This window comes from Myxine glutinosa, chromosome 13, assembly GCF_964187855.1.
Source record: "Myxine glutinosa chromosome 13, kmMyxGlut1.1, whole genome shotgun sequence".
NCBI lineage: Eukaryota > Metazoa > Chordata > Myxini > Myxiniformes > Myxinidae > Myxine > Myxine glutinosa.
Genome location: NC_136273.1, coordinates 19,101,579 through 19,118,674, shown reverse-complemented (window position 1 = coordinate 19,118,674; position 17,096 = coordinate 19,101,579). Strand labels below are relative to the sequence as shown.

The 17,096-nt window shown below is 47.1% G+C and overlaps 1 protein-coding gene across 2 annotated transcripts in view; it reads left to right on the top strand.

Annotated features, from left to right (window-relative positions):
• LOC137438660 (myosin light chain 5) overlaps positions 1 to 17,096 on the top strand; it is a 43,998-nt gene that overhangs the window by 25,450 nt on the left and 1,452 nt on the right. For both annotated transcript variants that reach the window (XM_068133894.2, XM_068133893.2), the window contains 3 exons: positions 923 to 1,027; positions 14,965 to 15,043; positions 16,151 to 16,199. In XM_068133894.2, the coding sequence (XP_067989995.1) occupies positions 923 to 1,027; positions 14,965 to 15,043; positions 16,151 to 16,199 (233 nt within the window). The remainder of the gene's footprint in view (positions 1 to 922; positions 1,028 to 14,964; positions 15,044 to 16,150; positions 16,200 to 17,096) is intronic.

Below are 17,096 nucleotides of genomic sequence, written 5' to 3'. Positions count from 1 at the left end.
ATGATTGCTTCTAAAGTATGATTGTTTCTAAAGTGTGATTGTTTCTAAAGTGTGGTTGCTTCTAAAGTATGATTGCTTCTAAAGTATGGTTGTTTCGAAAGTATGGTTGTTTCAAAAGTATGGTTGTTTCTAAAGTATGATTGCTTCTAAAGTATGATTGTTTCTAAAGTACGATTGCTTCTAAAGTATGATTGCTTCTAAAGTACGATTGCTTCTAAAGTACGATTGCTTCTAAAGTACGATTGCTTCTAAAGTACGATTGCTTCTAAAGTATGGTTGTTTCGAAAGTATGATTGCTTCTAAAGTACGATTGCTTCTAAAGTACGATTGCTTCTAAAGTACGATTGCTTCTAAAGTATGATTGCTTCTAAAGTATGATTGCTTCTAAAGTACGATTGCTTCTAAAGTATGATTGCTTCTAAAGTATGATTGCTTCTAAAGTATGATTGCTTCTAAAGTACGATTGCTTCTAAAGTATGATTGCTTCTAAAGTACGATTGCTTCTAAAGTACGATTGCTTCTAAAGTACGATTGCTTCTAAAGTATGGTTGTTTCGAAAGTATGGTTGTTTCTAAAGTATGGTTGCTTCTAAAGTATGGTTGTTTCTAAAGTATGATTGTTTCTAAAGTATGCTTGTTTCTAAAGTATGGTTGTTTCGAAGTATGGTTGTTTCTAAAGTATTATTGTTTCCAAAGTATGATTGTTTCTACAGTATGATTGTTTCTGCAGTGTGGTTGTTTCTAAAGTATGATTGTTTCCAAAGTATGATTGTTTCTAAAGTATGATTGTTTTTAAAGTATGATTGTTTCTGCAGTGTGGTTGTTTCTAAAGTATGATTGTTTCTACAGTATGATTGTTTCTGCAGTGTGGTTGTTTCTAAAGTATGGTTGTAAGGTACATAACTTGATGTATGAATATGCAGGTAAACTCAATGTGAGCGATGAAGAATTAAAAGGAATGCTTTCAGAAGCAAGTGGACCTGTAAGCTTCACCACCTTCCTGACACTCTTTGGAAACAAGCTAAATGGTATGTTACATGGAAATTGTGTGTAAGCCTTATTTGTTTTGATTGATTACATATTATGAAAACAAATTCATTCTCACCAGGTGCATAAGGTTTACTCCACAGTAATGCTCCTTGTTCGAAAGAAGCAAACAGACATTATTGTCTGTTTTATACTTTTTAATTTGTGTTTTGAATTAGACCTATATGGTTATTGTGCCCGATTATACACTACTCACAATAAGTTAGGGATATTGGCAGGTTCTTCGGTGTGGTTGATTTTGTGTATTAATTATGTTGAAAAAAGTTGTTGGTCCTAATTCTATGGTTATTAATGAGTGTGAAAAAACACAGCATTCTTGATTTCAATACCCTAACCCTAACCCCTAGAAAAAAAAAAAAACTCACTCCCACAATATCCCTAACTTATTGTGAGTAGTGTAATATTAATTTTACCGGACTCAGTTATTGTGGGTTAGGGTGGGTTGAGGAATGGAAGGTTCTAGAACACTAATCATATTTCTCTTTCCGTGTTATCATGCATTCTACCAACGTTTTCATTTTTATGTTTTTAAAATTGTCTTATTATTGATACTGTACTTGCCTAGAATGGTTCACTCTGTTTGATAGTGGGGGTGTTTGTTGTACTATTATTATTGTTTTTGTCATCCTTTATTATTACCCTTGCCAGAAGAGTGGGTATTGCATTTGGGTCCGGTTGTCTGTTTAACTGCACACAATGTGCTAATGTAGGCCACAAACCCCACCTAGTGGTAGCAAGTATTATATGTTATCCTTTTGCAACCAAGTATCTCTATAAAGGATGCACAATTTGAATGTGAGTACATCTATAAAGTATGGTGGCGGACAAACAAAATAAGTCCTGGCAAGGGTCTGCAATCGTTATCTTTCTAGTGTTAATAGTATTTGAAAATTAATTATATAATATTTTTTCGCAAGAGTGTGAGATTTGCTTGATAGTACAATTTTCTATATTTTGGGGACAAATAATAAATTTCAATTTAATCCAAATTCAAAAATTCACGAAACGTGATGTGAAAATTAAGAGAATTTGATAATGTTGACTTGGTTACAGAATCTACAGAACAAACCATTTACCCATTTGTTTTTGGGTGGATAATGCCTTGGGTGCAGGAGAAACCTCTTCAACCATCACCCTAGCTAACAATACCCATGACCACTCCACACCACTTACCCCACTCCACCATCCCCTCACAATCCCCTATCAATCGTCACCCTGGATAACAATACCCAAAACAATCCCACTCCATCTTCCCCCCACAAACCCCCTTCAACCGTCACCCGAGTTAACAAACCCATGACCACCTTACCTCCACTCCCCCATCCCCTCACAATCCCCCATCAGACATGACCCTAGCTAACAATACCCATGACCACCCTATACCCCTCACCCCACTCCACCACCCGTCACATTCCCCCATCAACCATCACCTTATCTAACAATACCCATGACCGCCCCACACCCCTCAGCCCACTCCACCACCCCTCACAAACATCACCTGAGCTAACAATACCCATGACCACCCCAACCACTTACCCTGCTCCACCATCCCTTCACAAACCCCTATCAACCGTGGTTAGGGTTAGGGCATGTCCTGAGGTGGCTAGGTTAGGGTTAGGGCATGACCTGATGTGGCTAGGTTAGGGTTAGGGCATGACCTGATGTGGCCAGGTTAGGGTTAGGGCATGACCTGATGTGACTAGGTTCCAGAGCCAGTGAAGCAACATGCCATTAGAATGAGGTTTCTAACCTCATTCAAAAGAAAATGACAACAAAGTAGATAAACTTGGATGAAAAATCTTTTTTTGACAATTATTTCAGTGAAATTCGTTTGAAATACTGTTCTTAACAACATGCTGGAGTATTGCACATGGAATGAGTTTTTATAAACCCATACCTTTATTACTACCTTGGGTACTGTGGGGGGCATTTGCTTCCTGCAATGATTCAGATCAAAAACCTCCACAAGCTTTCCAAATCATTGGTATCTCCCATGATGAAGCTGATTCCGAGGGTCTTGCATTCTCTCACCGCAGGCAGGTTGGTGGTCTTTCTGTCTTCCACCGATGTGACAATAAAATCTGTAATTTTGCATGCCTCCATATTTGATCGATATCTGTACCTTGTATCCTCATGAAGCGTGGCTGTGCCGCTGATGCCATGCCCCTGTTTCTCGTAAGCTGGTACTCATTTTGCCGAGCTGGGAAGGATGACAGGCTGAGTCAACCCACCTGGTGTTATTTAAGGACACGACAGGGGCTCAAACTCAAGACCCTAAGATCTTAAGCCAACCACCTTAACCGTTAAGCCAACACCAGGCCTAGCTTTTCAAGAGGAGCAAGAGCGACATAGCCAAGTCACTTTATTTTGTATGCCTGGATCAATAGAAATTGGTTGCTCGAAGAAGGCCATTCACATTAAACATACTAGGGCATGCCCGTACTATATCTATATCTAAAATTATATCCCCCCCCTCTATTTACATGAAATGGTTTGGTCCAAAGCGAACGGCTTGCGAGTACGGTGACAATCCCCCCCCTCTATTTACATGAAATGGTTTGGTCCAAAGCGAACGGCTTGCGGAGTTTGGTAAAGAAAAAGAAATCGCCATAGCGTGCCCAAACGCGCAGGAAAGCGAAAGAATCGCAAATTAGTTTTTATTAGTTTTAAAACATAGTTTAACGCCAACATAGCGCCAACATAGTTGTGAAATAAATGAATACGCTCTCAAATGTGCCGTCCGAGGCAGAGTCTGTTCGCCACGTTCGGCACACGTGATAGCTCGCTGCTCTCTGATTGGTTGAATCGTTTTTTGGACATAGCTCGGTAACTACTTGTCCGATTAATTTCAAACCTTGAAAAGGCACATCCTCGGGTCCCCAGCAATATACCTGGCAAGTTGCAAGTATATCGGACCCGTTGTTGTCGAGAAACAGCGGTCACAGACAAACAAACAAACACACACACAGACACACAGACACACACACACACACACACACACACACACACACACACACACACACACACACACACACACACACACACACACACACACACACACAGAGATTGCTGGAATTATAGATAGATTGTTGCGGATATGGGATTTGGCCTCCATATCCGCTTGTAAATATTCCCCTATTTCCCCAATACTCCCCAACTATCCCCAATCCCCCATTCCCTAGTCCCATTGTCTGTAAACAACACTCTGTAGAACCGACCTTCCCCTTCTTCCCCCATTAAATGTCGTGCCCAGGTCCACCGCATCTCACGTAGACAACTTTCGGACATCTTGCTAGTTATTTTTAGTCTATGTCAGTTAAGGACTCGTTTCCATTAATTCTGACTCTTCGTTGCACCAGAATGTGATTGTATGGCACCAGTAGTGAGTTTAGGACCTCCCCATACCTCCTCCCATCTTCCCCATGAAACAATAACAACAACAACAACTACAACCACAGCGGGGGCGGCGCGGCCGCGGTGCGGGGAGTGTGCGTCCTCACACCGGCTTGGTTAGCCGCCATTGCCATGTGCGCCCACGGGGTTACCACGAAGGGGCTGGCTGTCAGCTCCTCGTCAAGGGCGGAGCCTGGTAACCCCCGCACCCAATAAGAAGCAACGGGCCGATTCCATCTGGGGCGGAGCTAACGAGCCGAGGGCGTGTCACTCCCCGCCGGATATACGCAGCCACTTACCGGACGTGACGTGAGATGCGCCCCCAGCTTGGAGAAAGAACGTCACCTTCCAACGCTGACGCTGAGAGACCTCCCGCATCTCTGGACCGGACCGTGTGGATCCTGCCCCTGAGCCAAGGTGCACCTTGAGCTATCAACTACCTGCCCCTCCTTGCCATCAATCCCTGTGTGAGTCAGTTTTGTCCTGTTTATCTGTGGTCTGTCAGGGCTAATATAAGACCGTGTTTAAGTGCCCACCTTACTATGCTGTCTCTCTTGTCCTTGTAATCTAACGTTCCGATATATTATAACCTCCTCCGGAGGTCTTGAGAACTGTACCCTTGGTGTCGTGTCATTTAATCCAGCCGTTGTGTCCTTTCCGTAATTGATTTAGCGTAGCGCGACTCGGCCAACGTTCGAGTATAATCGGGTAAACTGTGCAGACGCGGTCATACCAAACCGCTCGGTAAACCAACATCCACAACCGCGTCTGTAACATTTGGTGTCGAGGAGTTGGATTCGGACCTGGGACTAAATTCAGTTAGGCCCAAATTTTGGAACACCAATTGTACCATTAGGGTAACATTTTGGTGTCGGGAGGTGGAATTCGATCCGGAGCGCGTTTCACGCGCTCGAAATTATAACGGCGAAATTTGATTTTGTTTTACGAAAATAAAAACCCGAATTTTGAAAGTCGCGCTATGGCAGACCAAGACAGCTGGGTTCCGGTAGAGGAGAGTGAGGCAGGGTCGATCCAGGACCAAATTGAGGGACATGAGGAGAGCGAAGCAGTAAGGGTAGCAGACGCACAAAATGGCGGCCTCGCACAAATGGTTATTGTGGCGCCAAATTTAGCCGCGCCCGGGACCGTAGCAGCGCCGCCGATGGATTGGGGCCTATTTATGGAACAAATAAAGGCGCTCATGGTCCAGACAAGTGAAGACCTGAGGAATGACTTGGGGAAGCGGATGGATGCTCAGGGTGAGCGATTGGAGGGCCAAATGGGGGTAATGAGGGACGAAGCGAGGGGTACCGGGGAGGGATTAGACAAGAAATTAGAGGGGTTAGACAATGGGATAGAAGGGGTGAAACATGGGTTAGGGAGTAGAATAGAGGGATTAGACAATAGATTAGGGGAAATACAGGAGGGGTTAATGGGGGTAGAAAACAGAATGGCCGCTCAAGAGAATCAAATGGAAGGGATGCAAAAGGGGTTAGAGGGGTTAGAAAACAGGATGGAAGGCAAATTGAGGGACATGAGGGACCAAGCGGAAAGGGAAGTTAACCAAATGGGGCAGCAGATAGAGGGGGTCAGAATGGGGGTAGAAACCAAACTGGATGCTCACAGGGAGGAAATGGAGCAGATGAGGGTGGCATCTGGGCAGGAGATGCAAGTGATGGGAGAGGAGATCAGAAGAGGTGTGAGTGAGGAGGTCGGAGGAGTGCGCGAGGAGGTGAGGCACTGTAAGGAGCACATGGAGAAGGAGGTGAGAAAGGGGACTGTAAAATTGCAAGGGGGCATAGAGGACCTGACGCAGGAAGTAGAACAACTGACAGAGGGACAAAAAGAAGTAACGGAGCAGGTTCAAAGGAACACTGCGGTAATAGGAGGGTTAAAAGCGACACAAAATGACCTAAAAAATGACTTGGTAGCGACGAAGAGGGAATGTCAGATGGTACGTGAGGGACTGACAACGAGGTTGGACGAGGTGATAGAGGTAATGGAGACGAAGGACCGGCAGGTGAGGACGCACATGGAAACGGTCAAGGTAGCCTTGGAGGACGAGCTTGAGGAGACGTACCGGGGAATAAAAGAGGTGAAGCAGAAATTAGAAGAAGTGGAAGAAGGGGTGAGCGAAATTAAGAAGCGACGGAGAGGGGATAAGAAAGAGATAAAAGAGGAGATAAAAGAATTGGTCCAAAGTCTGTGTTTGGATCGTGATGATGTGCTCATTAACCGGATGAGGGATTCGCAGGTGATGGAGGAGAAGCGAAGAGGAAGAGGACCCGGTGTAAGTGGTGACCAATATGGTCGTGCGTATGATGCGCCAGGTGATTTAAGAAGCTTGGGGGTCGAGATGGACCCGGGTGTTCGTGAGAGGCCGTTGGTGAAGTGTGCAACAGGTCTGGTGTGCGAAAGAGGAGGTGTGCGAGAAAGTCCGACTCTGGGGTGTGTGAGGAAAAAGTGCGTGCCAAGGAGTGAGGGTGCTGGCGAGAGTGAGTCGGTCGTAGCGCGTGTGCGAGGGAGCACATGGAAGCGCGGTGTGGTAAGTGTTACAGAGGATGTAACGGGAGAGGGTGTGCGAGAAAGGTGTGTGACGGACAGGTGCATGGGGAAAGAGTGCGCTGTCAAAAGTAAGGAAGAGTGCACGCCTGTGGTGAGTGTTACAGAGGAGGTAACGGGAGAGGGTGTGCGAGAAAGGTGTGTGACGGACAGGCGCATGGGGAAAGAGTGCGCTGTCGAGAGTAAGGGTGAGTGCGTTGTCAAGAGTGGTGGTGAGAGGAGTGAGAGTGACAAGGAGCGTGAGTGGGAATGCACGCTGGAATTGGTAGTGAGGCACGTGGTTGGGTGTGCGAATGAGAGCACACCTGTGATTGTCACAGAGGAGGTGACAGAAGAGGGGGCGCGAAGAGGTGTGTTGGTGAGGTGTGCGACCAACGAATGTGTGCCAAAGTGTTCGGTGGTCAGGTGTGTGACCAAGGCTGTGAGTGGAATGAGGGTACCTGGGTGTGTAAGGAAAGGTACGAGGAGCATGGGAACGGCTGGATGTGTGAGCAAGGAACGGGCTGCGGGGTGTAAGCATGCAGGTGAAGCATCGACGTTAAACGGAGCAGCGGTTAGGTCGACTTTTAGCCGAATCGGGCCCTCGGTGCGTGCCGGGCCTCGCTTTGAACGGCCGCGTCCGTGCTCCACTAGGCGGAGCTGGCAGCCCGATAGAAAGGGTCGTCATGGCGACCACTTTTTGGTGAGACGTGCCGGCAGGTCGAGAGCGGGACATTGGATGGCTCCGTGCCGAGATGGTGCGTGGGATCTCGGCACGGGTAAGCCCCCGTCCCTGCACCGAATGCCGGACGCATCCAGCCGCTGGCACGGAACAACCCGCATTCATGGCTTGGCTGTACGAAGCCGAGCTTTAGAAGTGAATTGGCGCACCGAGAGGCATTAGTGAGTAGACCGTGTGATGAGGTTAGTGTTTTGGACCCAAAATTAGAGAAAAACAAAATTTGATGATTGGCAAAGGATTGGCAGTAGTGATTGGCAGATGATGGGCAGTGATTGGCAAATTTTTGATTTGTTGAAATTTGATGTGCAAAATTGGTAGTGAGCGATGGGCCCGGTGGGTAAGGGTGGCATCCCTGCCACCCTTCCCATAGTGTGGGGCAAAGGAGCTATAGCTTATGGGGTGTATGGCAGTGAAAACTAGCCCGGGTGGGTTAGGATATTGATAGGGCCCTAGAAGATGACATTAGGTAACGTTAAGTTTAGTTAGTGACTGATACCTGTAGTGGGGACGCAGGTAGATTAGTGTGGATTATAATGACGAGGGAGCGCAATAGTTTAAAGGGACGACTGGGAAGCGCAAGTTTCAGAAGGGAGTAGTTAGCTGAGATGATGCCGTGTGTGTGAGAATTGAACAGGTGTGATTGCACAGGTGTGCAACTGGACAGGTGTGTGGAGCAGTGTGTGAGTAATGAGTGTGTGGATCAGCGCGAATGCGCTTGGGGAGAGAAGGGTGCAGGTGGCACCAGGTGTGAGAGCACAGGTGTGTGGAATACATGGAGTATTGGAATGAGTGGTGTGGAGAGAGTTGGAGTAAGTGGTACGGAGTGGTGTGCATGGTGCGAAGGTGTGGATGGGGGAAGAGTGGACCCCTTTCACGAATACCCGGGGCGGGTAGTGTAAGTGTTAGGTAGAGGGTATAGGTAAATTGTGGTTGGATATTGGCATTTGTGGTGCGGTTGCAGAATGGTATTGTGGATGGGTGCATTCGTGTTGTGGAAATGGCTGGGCGTGTAGCCTGTTAGTGTGTGTAGTTGGTTTGGGCACTCCACCACTGTGAGGATGTCGGCCAGGTGAGGCCGCAGGTGGGCTCTGGGAGCCGGTAGAGTTGTGGATGGGGCCCGAGGATCCGGAGGACGGACCCGGGTAGCCCAGTGCCAGAGAGGGCACCGAGTGGGGAGAGCGCCAGAGGGCCTTCCCCAGGTAGTTAGGTTAGGGTAAGGAGCAGGTAAGCTCGGAGGCAACTGCAGTGGTGGAGGTGTGCAAGTGGGTAGACCCGCTGGGAGAGGTACACGTCGCGGCCCAGAAATTGTGCGAGGGCACCGAGAGATGAATCGGGGGAGTGAGACCCCAAATTGAAAAGCACCACAGTTTGGTCAATGGGAATTGGTTTTTAGAACCCATAGTGTAAGAGGGCCAATGGTTTGGCAGAAGAAAGACCCCGGGTAATGTAAAGTTGTTAAAGTCATTTAGGAAATAGTTAGGATTGATGAACCTGTCGCACCATACGCAGCCACTTACCTGTGGTGATGATGATGACTCCACACCTGTGTTTTCTTTGTTTTGTGTTGCAGGAAGTAAGGATTGCTGTGTGGATTTGTGAGACGCATCACGACGTGGATGAGACATTGGGGTGATTCCATCTCTCCCTCCCTAGGAGGGACTGATGATGAATTGGTGATAGCAAATTATGATGTTGAGTTGGAGATGGCAAATTTTGATGAGAGTTGAAAATGGCAAATTTGATTGGTTAGGAGGGAGAGAAGACGAATTTGGTTTATGGGAGGAACGGGGAAGACAGTAGGGACGTTTGTTGATTGGTAAAGTAGATGTTTATGGGTAGTGTTGTGTTTTGTGGATGCAGTAAGGGGTAAGGGAGGGGCCATGTAGGTTACCTGGTGGGGGGGGGGGGGGGGGGGTGTACGGTAGGAACGTACCTGTCTCACCTGGTTCCCATGTGCCCCCAGTGTGCATCATCTTGTATTGCGTGCACTTTTGCGCCCTTACCACCTTACTCACTTGTCTTCTTCTTTTGTCTCCCACCTCCGAGGATCTGGCTTTGGGGCAGAGAGAGAGGAGAGAGAGGTGCTGGCTCCGCAGTTGTGGGCCTGCACTTTCGCTGCTTGCTGCCTGGATCGATACACCATATGAACCGCAATTTTGGTGGCCACCCACAATGGACCGCAGTTCTTTTGCGGCCAAGCACCACCCATTGATGGACCTCTGGGTCAACGTGGCACCTATGCCAAACAGGTGAACCACTAATAGTTGGCCCCCTTGACGGCCACAATAAAGAAATGGACGCGGTTGGCGCCTTTCTTTATTTCTAGGGAAGCAAGAAGGCCAAGTGCACCACACGAAGAGCAAGAGACACCTGCAGGGTTAGGGGTTGTTGTTTTTATTTTAATGAACAATGGTGACTGCACCGATTGGTGCTTGGGGTGGTGCTTTTGGTGCTTGGAAGGGGTGCTCTGCACATTATTAAAGGCCGTAAGGCCACAGAGCACTCGTGGGTTGGTGTATCGATGCTGGCATGCGTGCTCTCTCTATGCATAACATCTGCATGTGTTCCTCCAAAAACAGGTCCTGGATCGTAGTGTAAATATCAGCGTAGTCTTATGTAAATAATGCTCCCTACCGGCTGTATGTTTAGTTTGCGAATTCTTTCCGCGATTCGGTTATCCTGTGGGTGTGTTTCTGTGAGGAGAAGGGTGCAACGTCGCAGGGGGACATATTTACTCATTTGTGAATATCTGTAAAACTGTCGCACTCAGGGTAGAGTTAATAGTAGAGGGAACTACATCTGAGTGCCACACTAAAATAGGTAAAAATTTATCGGGTCGGGACGCCCCGAGGGTAGAGAAGGGTGCAATGTTGCGGATATGGGATTTGGCCTCCATATCCGCTTGTAAATATTCCCCTATTTCCCCAATACTCCCCAACTATCCCCAATCCCCCATTCCCTAGTCCCATTGTCTGTAAACAACACTCTGTAGAACCGACCTTCCCCTTCTTCCCCCATTAAATGTCGTGCCCAGGTCCACCGCATCTCACGTAGACAACTTTCGGACATCTTGCTAGTTATTCTTAGTCTATGTCAGTTAAGGACTCGTTTCCATTAATTCTGACTCTTCGTTGCACCAGAATGTGATTGTATGGCACCAGTAGTGAGTTTAGGACCTCCCCATACCTCCTCCCATCTTCCCCATGAAACAATAACAACAACAACAACTACAACCACAGCGGGGGCGGCGCGGCCACGGTGCGGGGAGTGTGCGTCCTCACACCGGCTTGGTTAGCCGCCATTGCCATGTGCGCCCACGGGGTTACCACGAAGGGGCTGGCTGTCAGCTCCTCGTCAAGGGCGGAGCCTGGTAACCCCCGCACCCAATAAGAAGCAACGGGCCGATTCCATCTGGGGCGGAGCTAACGAGCCGAGGGCGTCACTCCCCGCCGGATATACGCAGCCACTTACCGGACGTGACGTGAGATGCGCCCCCAGCTTGGAGAAAGAACGTCATCTTCCAACGCTGACGCTGAGAGAGACCTCCCGCATCTCTGGACCGGACCGTGTGGATCCTGCCCCTGAGCCAAGGTGCACCTTGAGCTATCAACTACCTGCCCCTCCTTGCCATCAATCCCTGTGTGAGTCAGTTTTGTCCTGTTTATCTGTGGTCTGTCAGGGCTAATATAAGACCGTGTTTAAGTGCCCACCTTACTATGCTGTCTCTCTTGTCCTTGTAATCTAACGTTCCGATATATTATAACCTCCTCCGGAGGTCTTGAGAACTGTACCCTTGGTGTCGTGTCATTTAATCCAGCCGTTGTGTCCTTTCCGTAATTGATTTAGCGTAGCGCGACTCGGCCAACGTTCGAGTATAATCGGGTAAACTGTGCAGACGCGGTCATACCAAACCGCTCGGTAAACCAACATCCACAACCGCGTCTGTAACAATATGAACGACACAGTCAATTTGTTTATAATGCAGAAGCTACTGCCCCCATAGCAAAGCAGTGCAATCAGTTGTCAAGGAAAAAGAGCACACACACACACCACTTGCAACCCTCAGTGAAGGCAGGTAATTTGTTCAGATGCCGGTGATAACTTGCGTAATCTTTGGGAATAACTTTCTTCATTCAAAAATGGATGGAGGTCCTCAACACCAGACAGGGAAACAGAGCCGTCTCCCTTGACATATATCGTGCCTTCGATACGGTCTGGCACCCCACTCTGCTCACCAAACTCTTCTCTTATGGTACCATGGAAATCTCAACTCACGGCTCGCAGATTTCCTCTCCTGTCATAGTCAACGTGTGGCTCAAAATGGAATTTTCTCATCTCTTCCTGCCCAGGCTGGTAGTTCCTCAAGGCAGTGTTCTGGGCCCTGTTCTATTTCTGGTCTTCATCAATGATCTCTCCGACTGTCTGGAAAATCCTCTCTATCTCTTTGCTGATGACTCCACTCTCTGCCGCTCCATTCCTCATCCCTCAGATCGGCAGTCTGCAGCCTCTTCACTCTCTGCAGACCTGAACAAAATCACAAACTGGTCAAACAAGTGGAACATGTCTTTCAATCCTGACAAATCTCACACTCTCACTATGTCTCTCCGAAAAGACCGACTGGACAACCCTCCCATTTACTTTCTCAACAATGCTCCCAATAAGTTTTGTCACTTTTGTGCTTTGGCTTTTGGGTGTCACTATCTGCCATCATCTTTCCTGGGAAAACCACATTCACAAGTTGGCCTCCAAAGCCAGTCGCCGACTGGGCATCCTCCATCGTGCGAAGTCCTTCCTTGGCACACCTGAGCTCCTCACCACATACAAGGCTTTCATCCACAGCTCAATGGAATACTGTACCCCCCTCTGGGCTGGTGCTCCTGCCTCACACCTAGCTCGGCTTTATGCTGTTGAGGCCAAAGCTTTCAGAATCATTGGAATCTCCCGCGATGATGCTGATTGTGAGGACCTTTCACTCACTCACCGCAGGCAGGTTGGTGGTCTTTCTGTCTTCTACCAACTCCTCTCCGGCCTAGCTCCCACTGCTCTGTCCCCTGAATATTCCTGCAGGACGCTCTGGGGAAACTGCCAAAATCAAGACTCTCCGCTCACTTTCACTCTTTCATTCCTCTTATTTCCCGCCTCTGGAACAAACTCCCACACTCTCGTCAATCCGTCTCCTCCCTCCAGGTCTTCAAAACAGCTGTTGACCACCATTGCATATCTTCCCCCATCCAAAACCTTGATCTCTTCTACCCTTGTTAATCCACCCCAAACCACCTCCTTCAAATTTCGTTTTCTTTTCTGAAAGTCCTTGTAGCGTCCATCTTGTTTATCCCGTGTACCCCTCCCTGGCCCTGTCTTCCACAGATCTCCTGGTGTCCCTGTTCCCGACTGTTGTTGTACTTGCCTCTCTCCCCCCCCCCCCCCCCCACGCCTTCTTGTCTCCCGCTACCTTTATTATATGTTCTATGTGTTAGCTCTTATACGGGCCTCGACTTGGTTTTCCAAAAAAAAAAAAAGAAGATATTCTTACCATTCATCAATTAATGCTTTACAATGGCCACTCAGTTGAACATCCAACCGAGAGAAGGCACACACGTTGATGCATCGTCCGCATGTAAAGCACCAAAGTGACAATTTATAATTAGACCGAGATTTAAACCTAGGCCCACAGAATCTTGTTTCTCACAGTCTGAGAGTCCTCTAGGTGCTTTTTTGCAAACTCCAAGCGGGCTTTCATGTGTCTTTCACTGAGGAGAGGCTTCCGTCTGGACACTCTGCCATAAAGCCCAGTTCGGTGGAGTGTTGCAGTGATGGTTGTCCTTCTGGAAGTTTCTCCCATCTCCACACAGGATCTCTGGAGCTCAGGCAGAGTGACCATCGGGTTCTTGGTCACCTCACTTACCAAGGCCCTCTCCCCCGATTGCTCAGTTTGGCTGGGTGGCCAGCTCCAGGAAGAGTCCTGGTTGTTCCAAACTTCTTCCATTTAAGAATTATGGACGTCACTGTGCTCTTGGGAACCTTCAATGCAGCAGAATTTTTTTTGTAGGCTTCCCCAAATCTGTGCCTCGACACAATCCTGTCTCTGAGCTCTGCAGGCAGTTCCTTTGACCTCATGGCTTGGTTTTTGCTCTGATATGCATTGTCAGCTGTCAGACCTTATATAGACAGGTGTGTGCCTTTCCAAATCATGTCCAATCAATTGAATTTACCACAGGTGGACTCCAATCAAGGTGTAGAAACATCTCAAAGATGATCAAGAGAAATGGGAGGCACCTGAGCTAAATTTCAAGTGTCATAACAAAGGGTCTGAATACTTATGTCAATGTGATATTTCAGTTTTTTCTTTTTCATAAATTTGCAAAACTTTCTAAAATCCTGTTTTCTGTTTGTCATTATGGGGTATTGAGTGGAGATTGATGAGGGAAAAAATGAATTTAAACGATTTCAGCATAAGGCTGCAACATAACAAAATGTGAAAAAAGTGAAGGGGTCTGAATACTTTCTGAATGCACTGTATATACAGTATATATGTATGTATATATATATATATATATATATAATGGTATCTGTAATCTGGTTCTCCAACCTAATGAGCGGACAACATGACGTCATCGCCACGCACGTCCGCCTTGCCTGCAAAGTTCCAGAGGAACCATCCAGCAGTGCGTCATTACGGATTATAAATTCAGATACTGTCACAAGTGCATGCAAAACTCACAGTTACCGACCTGGTTTCGCCCTTGTTGGGGCTTCATCAGGGCAACGCAGTGAGGCTTTCCATACACTTGTAACTCTGTGACCCTTTCGGTTTTTATATCAGTCACTATGCGACCTTCATATCATCAGTGGAGAACCGCCAGCAAGGTGTCCCATACAGCTGCTGCTGCACCTTGCTGGGAGCGATAAGCACCGCCTGCCACGCGGTAACGTTATCTCTGGTATCCACTCATCATATGATGAGTGGATACCAGAGATGGATACCAGAGATATGATGAGTGGATACCAGAGATAACGTTACCGCGTGGCAGGCGGTGCTTATCGCTCCCAGCAAGGTGCAGCAGCAGCTGTATATGGGACACCTTGCTGGCGGTTCTCCACTGATGATATGAAGGTCGCATAGTGACATATATATATATATATATATATACACACACACACACACACATAGATATCATACACAATGAACTAGTGGCCTTTTTGTGCAGTTCAACCTTTCATCCCATTTTTATTTTCCATTAGGAACTGATCCAGAGGAAACCATCTTGAATGCTTTCAAGCTCTTTGATCCTGATGGACAAGGTCACATCAACAAGGAAGAGTGAGCAAACATTTCCATCAGAGTACAGTGTCCACCAAACAACCATCAGAACTATCCACAGCTCAGAATGTGTTCCACAGGCTCAAAACAACAGACCACAGATGACACGATATCCGTTCAGACCTTTGCTGCACGGTTAAGGGAAAGACTTTTTGACCCATTTAGACAGGAAGGCATTCCAAAATGCTTTGTGCCATCACTTATTGAATTGCTCTTGATAATTCCCGAGGTTTTATGAGGATTTAAGTTTTGGGCTGCAAGTTTGTACATCAGGAAGTAGTATGTGAAGGCTTGGGTAAAGGTGTAGACTTGTAGGTCTTTGCGTGTTCAGTTCTGACACCACAACTGTTTTAATTCATGGGTTCTTCCTTGCTTTTTATAGCTCAACAGTAAATAAACCAGTTTCCATAATTTTATAGAAATACTTCAGTTTATAGAGGTTAAATTGTCTAAAACAATCGGTTTTGTTGGGAGAATTTCAACATCCATTCCCAGATGGCTGCCTTGAGGACGACATCAACAACAGGGACAAACGGCAAAAAAAAAAAAAACTAGACCAGGAATTACAAGCAGAATATTGCCTCCATGAAGGTCATTTTAACCAATTTAGTTTACAGAAATAATACACAAGAAATGCGATAACATTCCTGAGACTAGCACCATTTTCAAATGCCTGCTTGCTTTGGGCCCCCCACCACTCCCCACCGAAGGCAGCTCTAGCTATTCCCCGCACAGTGAACAAAATAATTTCAAAATTCCTGCCCTAACCTCACGTTCCCCCTGTCCTAAGGGAACGAAGTGCAAAACGGTTCATCCCCCGAGTGGGGAGTGAGGGAGCTACGACCCTTATCTGGGCATGCGGGGTGGTAGTAGTAGTGGGCAGCCACGTTGCTCAAACCTCAACCTCAAACATTTGGCCTTGAGAGCTGGTGTGTATTTGTACCCATCACGTGGGTGTGTGTGTTGTACACACACTAAAGTCTGCTGTCAAAAATAAATCCGCACAGGCAAATATTTTACAAGCATCACATAACTACACCTTACAAAAATTCAAATACATTGTATAATTGGCAAATTTAACCTTTCAATCTGCTCTGTCGGTTGCAGAATAAAACAACTTCTGATGACACAAGCTGATCGGTTCACTGCTGAAGAGGTAGGTGGTATGTATCGTTGTATACGGTGCAGTAGCAAATTTTTTTTTTATTTTTTGGATACAAGATCGAGGCTCGTGAAAGAGCTAACATTAATCACACACAAAGGACAAACCGACACATAAAACATATAACATGGGGAGCGGTAGGCAAGATGGGGCGAGAGGGGGAGGAACACAAACACAACATCTGAGAGCAGGGACATCGAGAGATCTGTGGGAGGGAGAGGGCTTTGGGGGGGGCATGGGAAGGGGGGGTGGTAGAGGTATAAAACATATGGACACTGCCGGGACTTCCAGGAAAGAAGTTGGAATTTCAAACAAGGTGGATCTGGGGTGAATTCGCGGGGGTAGAAAAGATCAAGGTTTTGGATGGGGAAAGATAAGAGATGGTGGTGAACAGCTGTTTTACAGACCTGGAGGGAGGAGTGGGATTGAAGGGAGTGGGGGAGTTTGTTCCAGAGGTGGGAGAAAAGGGGAATGAAAGAGTGAAGGTGAGCAGAGAGCCGAGATTCTGGCAGTTTAACCATCAGAGGGTTGCTGGCAGATCTTGTGCGAACTGTAGGAATACTTGGGGGACAGAGCACAGAGAGAGCTGGGGGAGCAAGGCCGGAGAGGAGTCGGTAGAAGACAGAAAGACCACCTACCTGTCTGCGGTGAGTGAGTGAAAGGACCTCGGAGATAGCTTCATCACGGGAGATTCCAATGATTCAGAAAAAATTTGTATTGCCTCAAAAAAGGAAAGCTTTTTTTTTTGTTTCACCACAAGTAGTTGTGCATACACGTCGCCTCACTGACTGATTTAATCAAAACACCGCATGTTGCAACACAAACATATTGCATGTGATGATGACGATGACGACGTTCGCTGTCGTTTTCGTTTGTTACCTCCGCCACCTA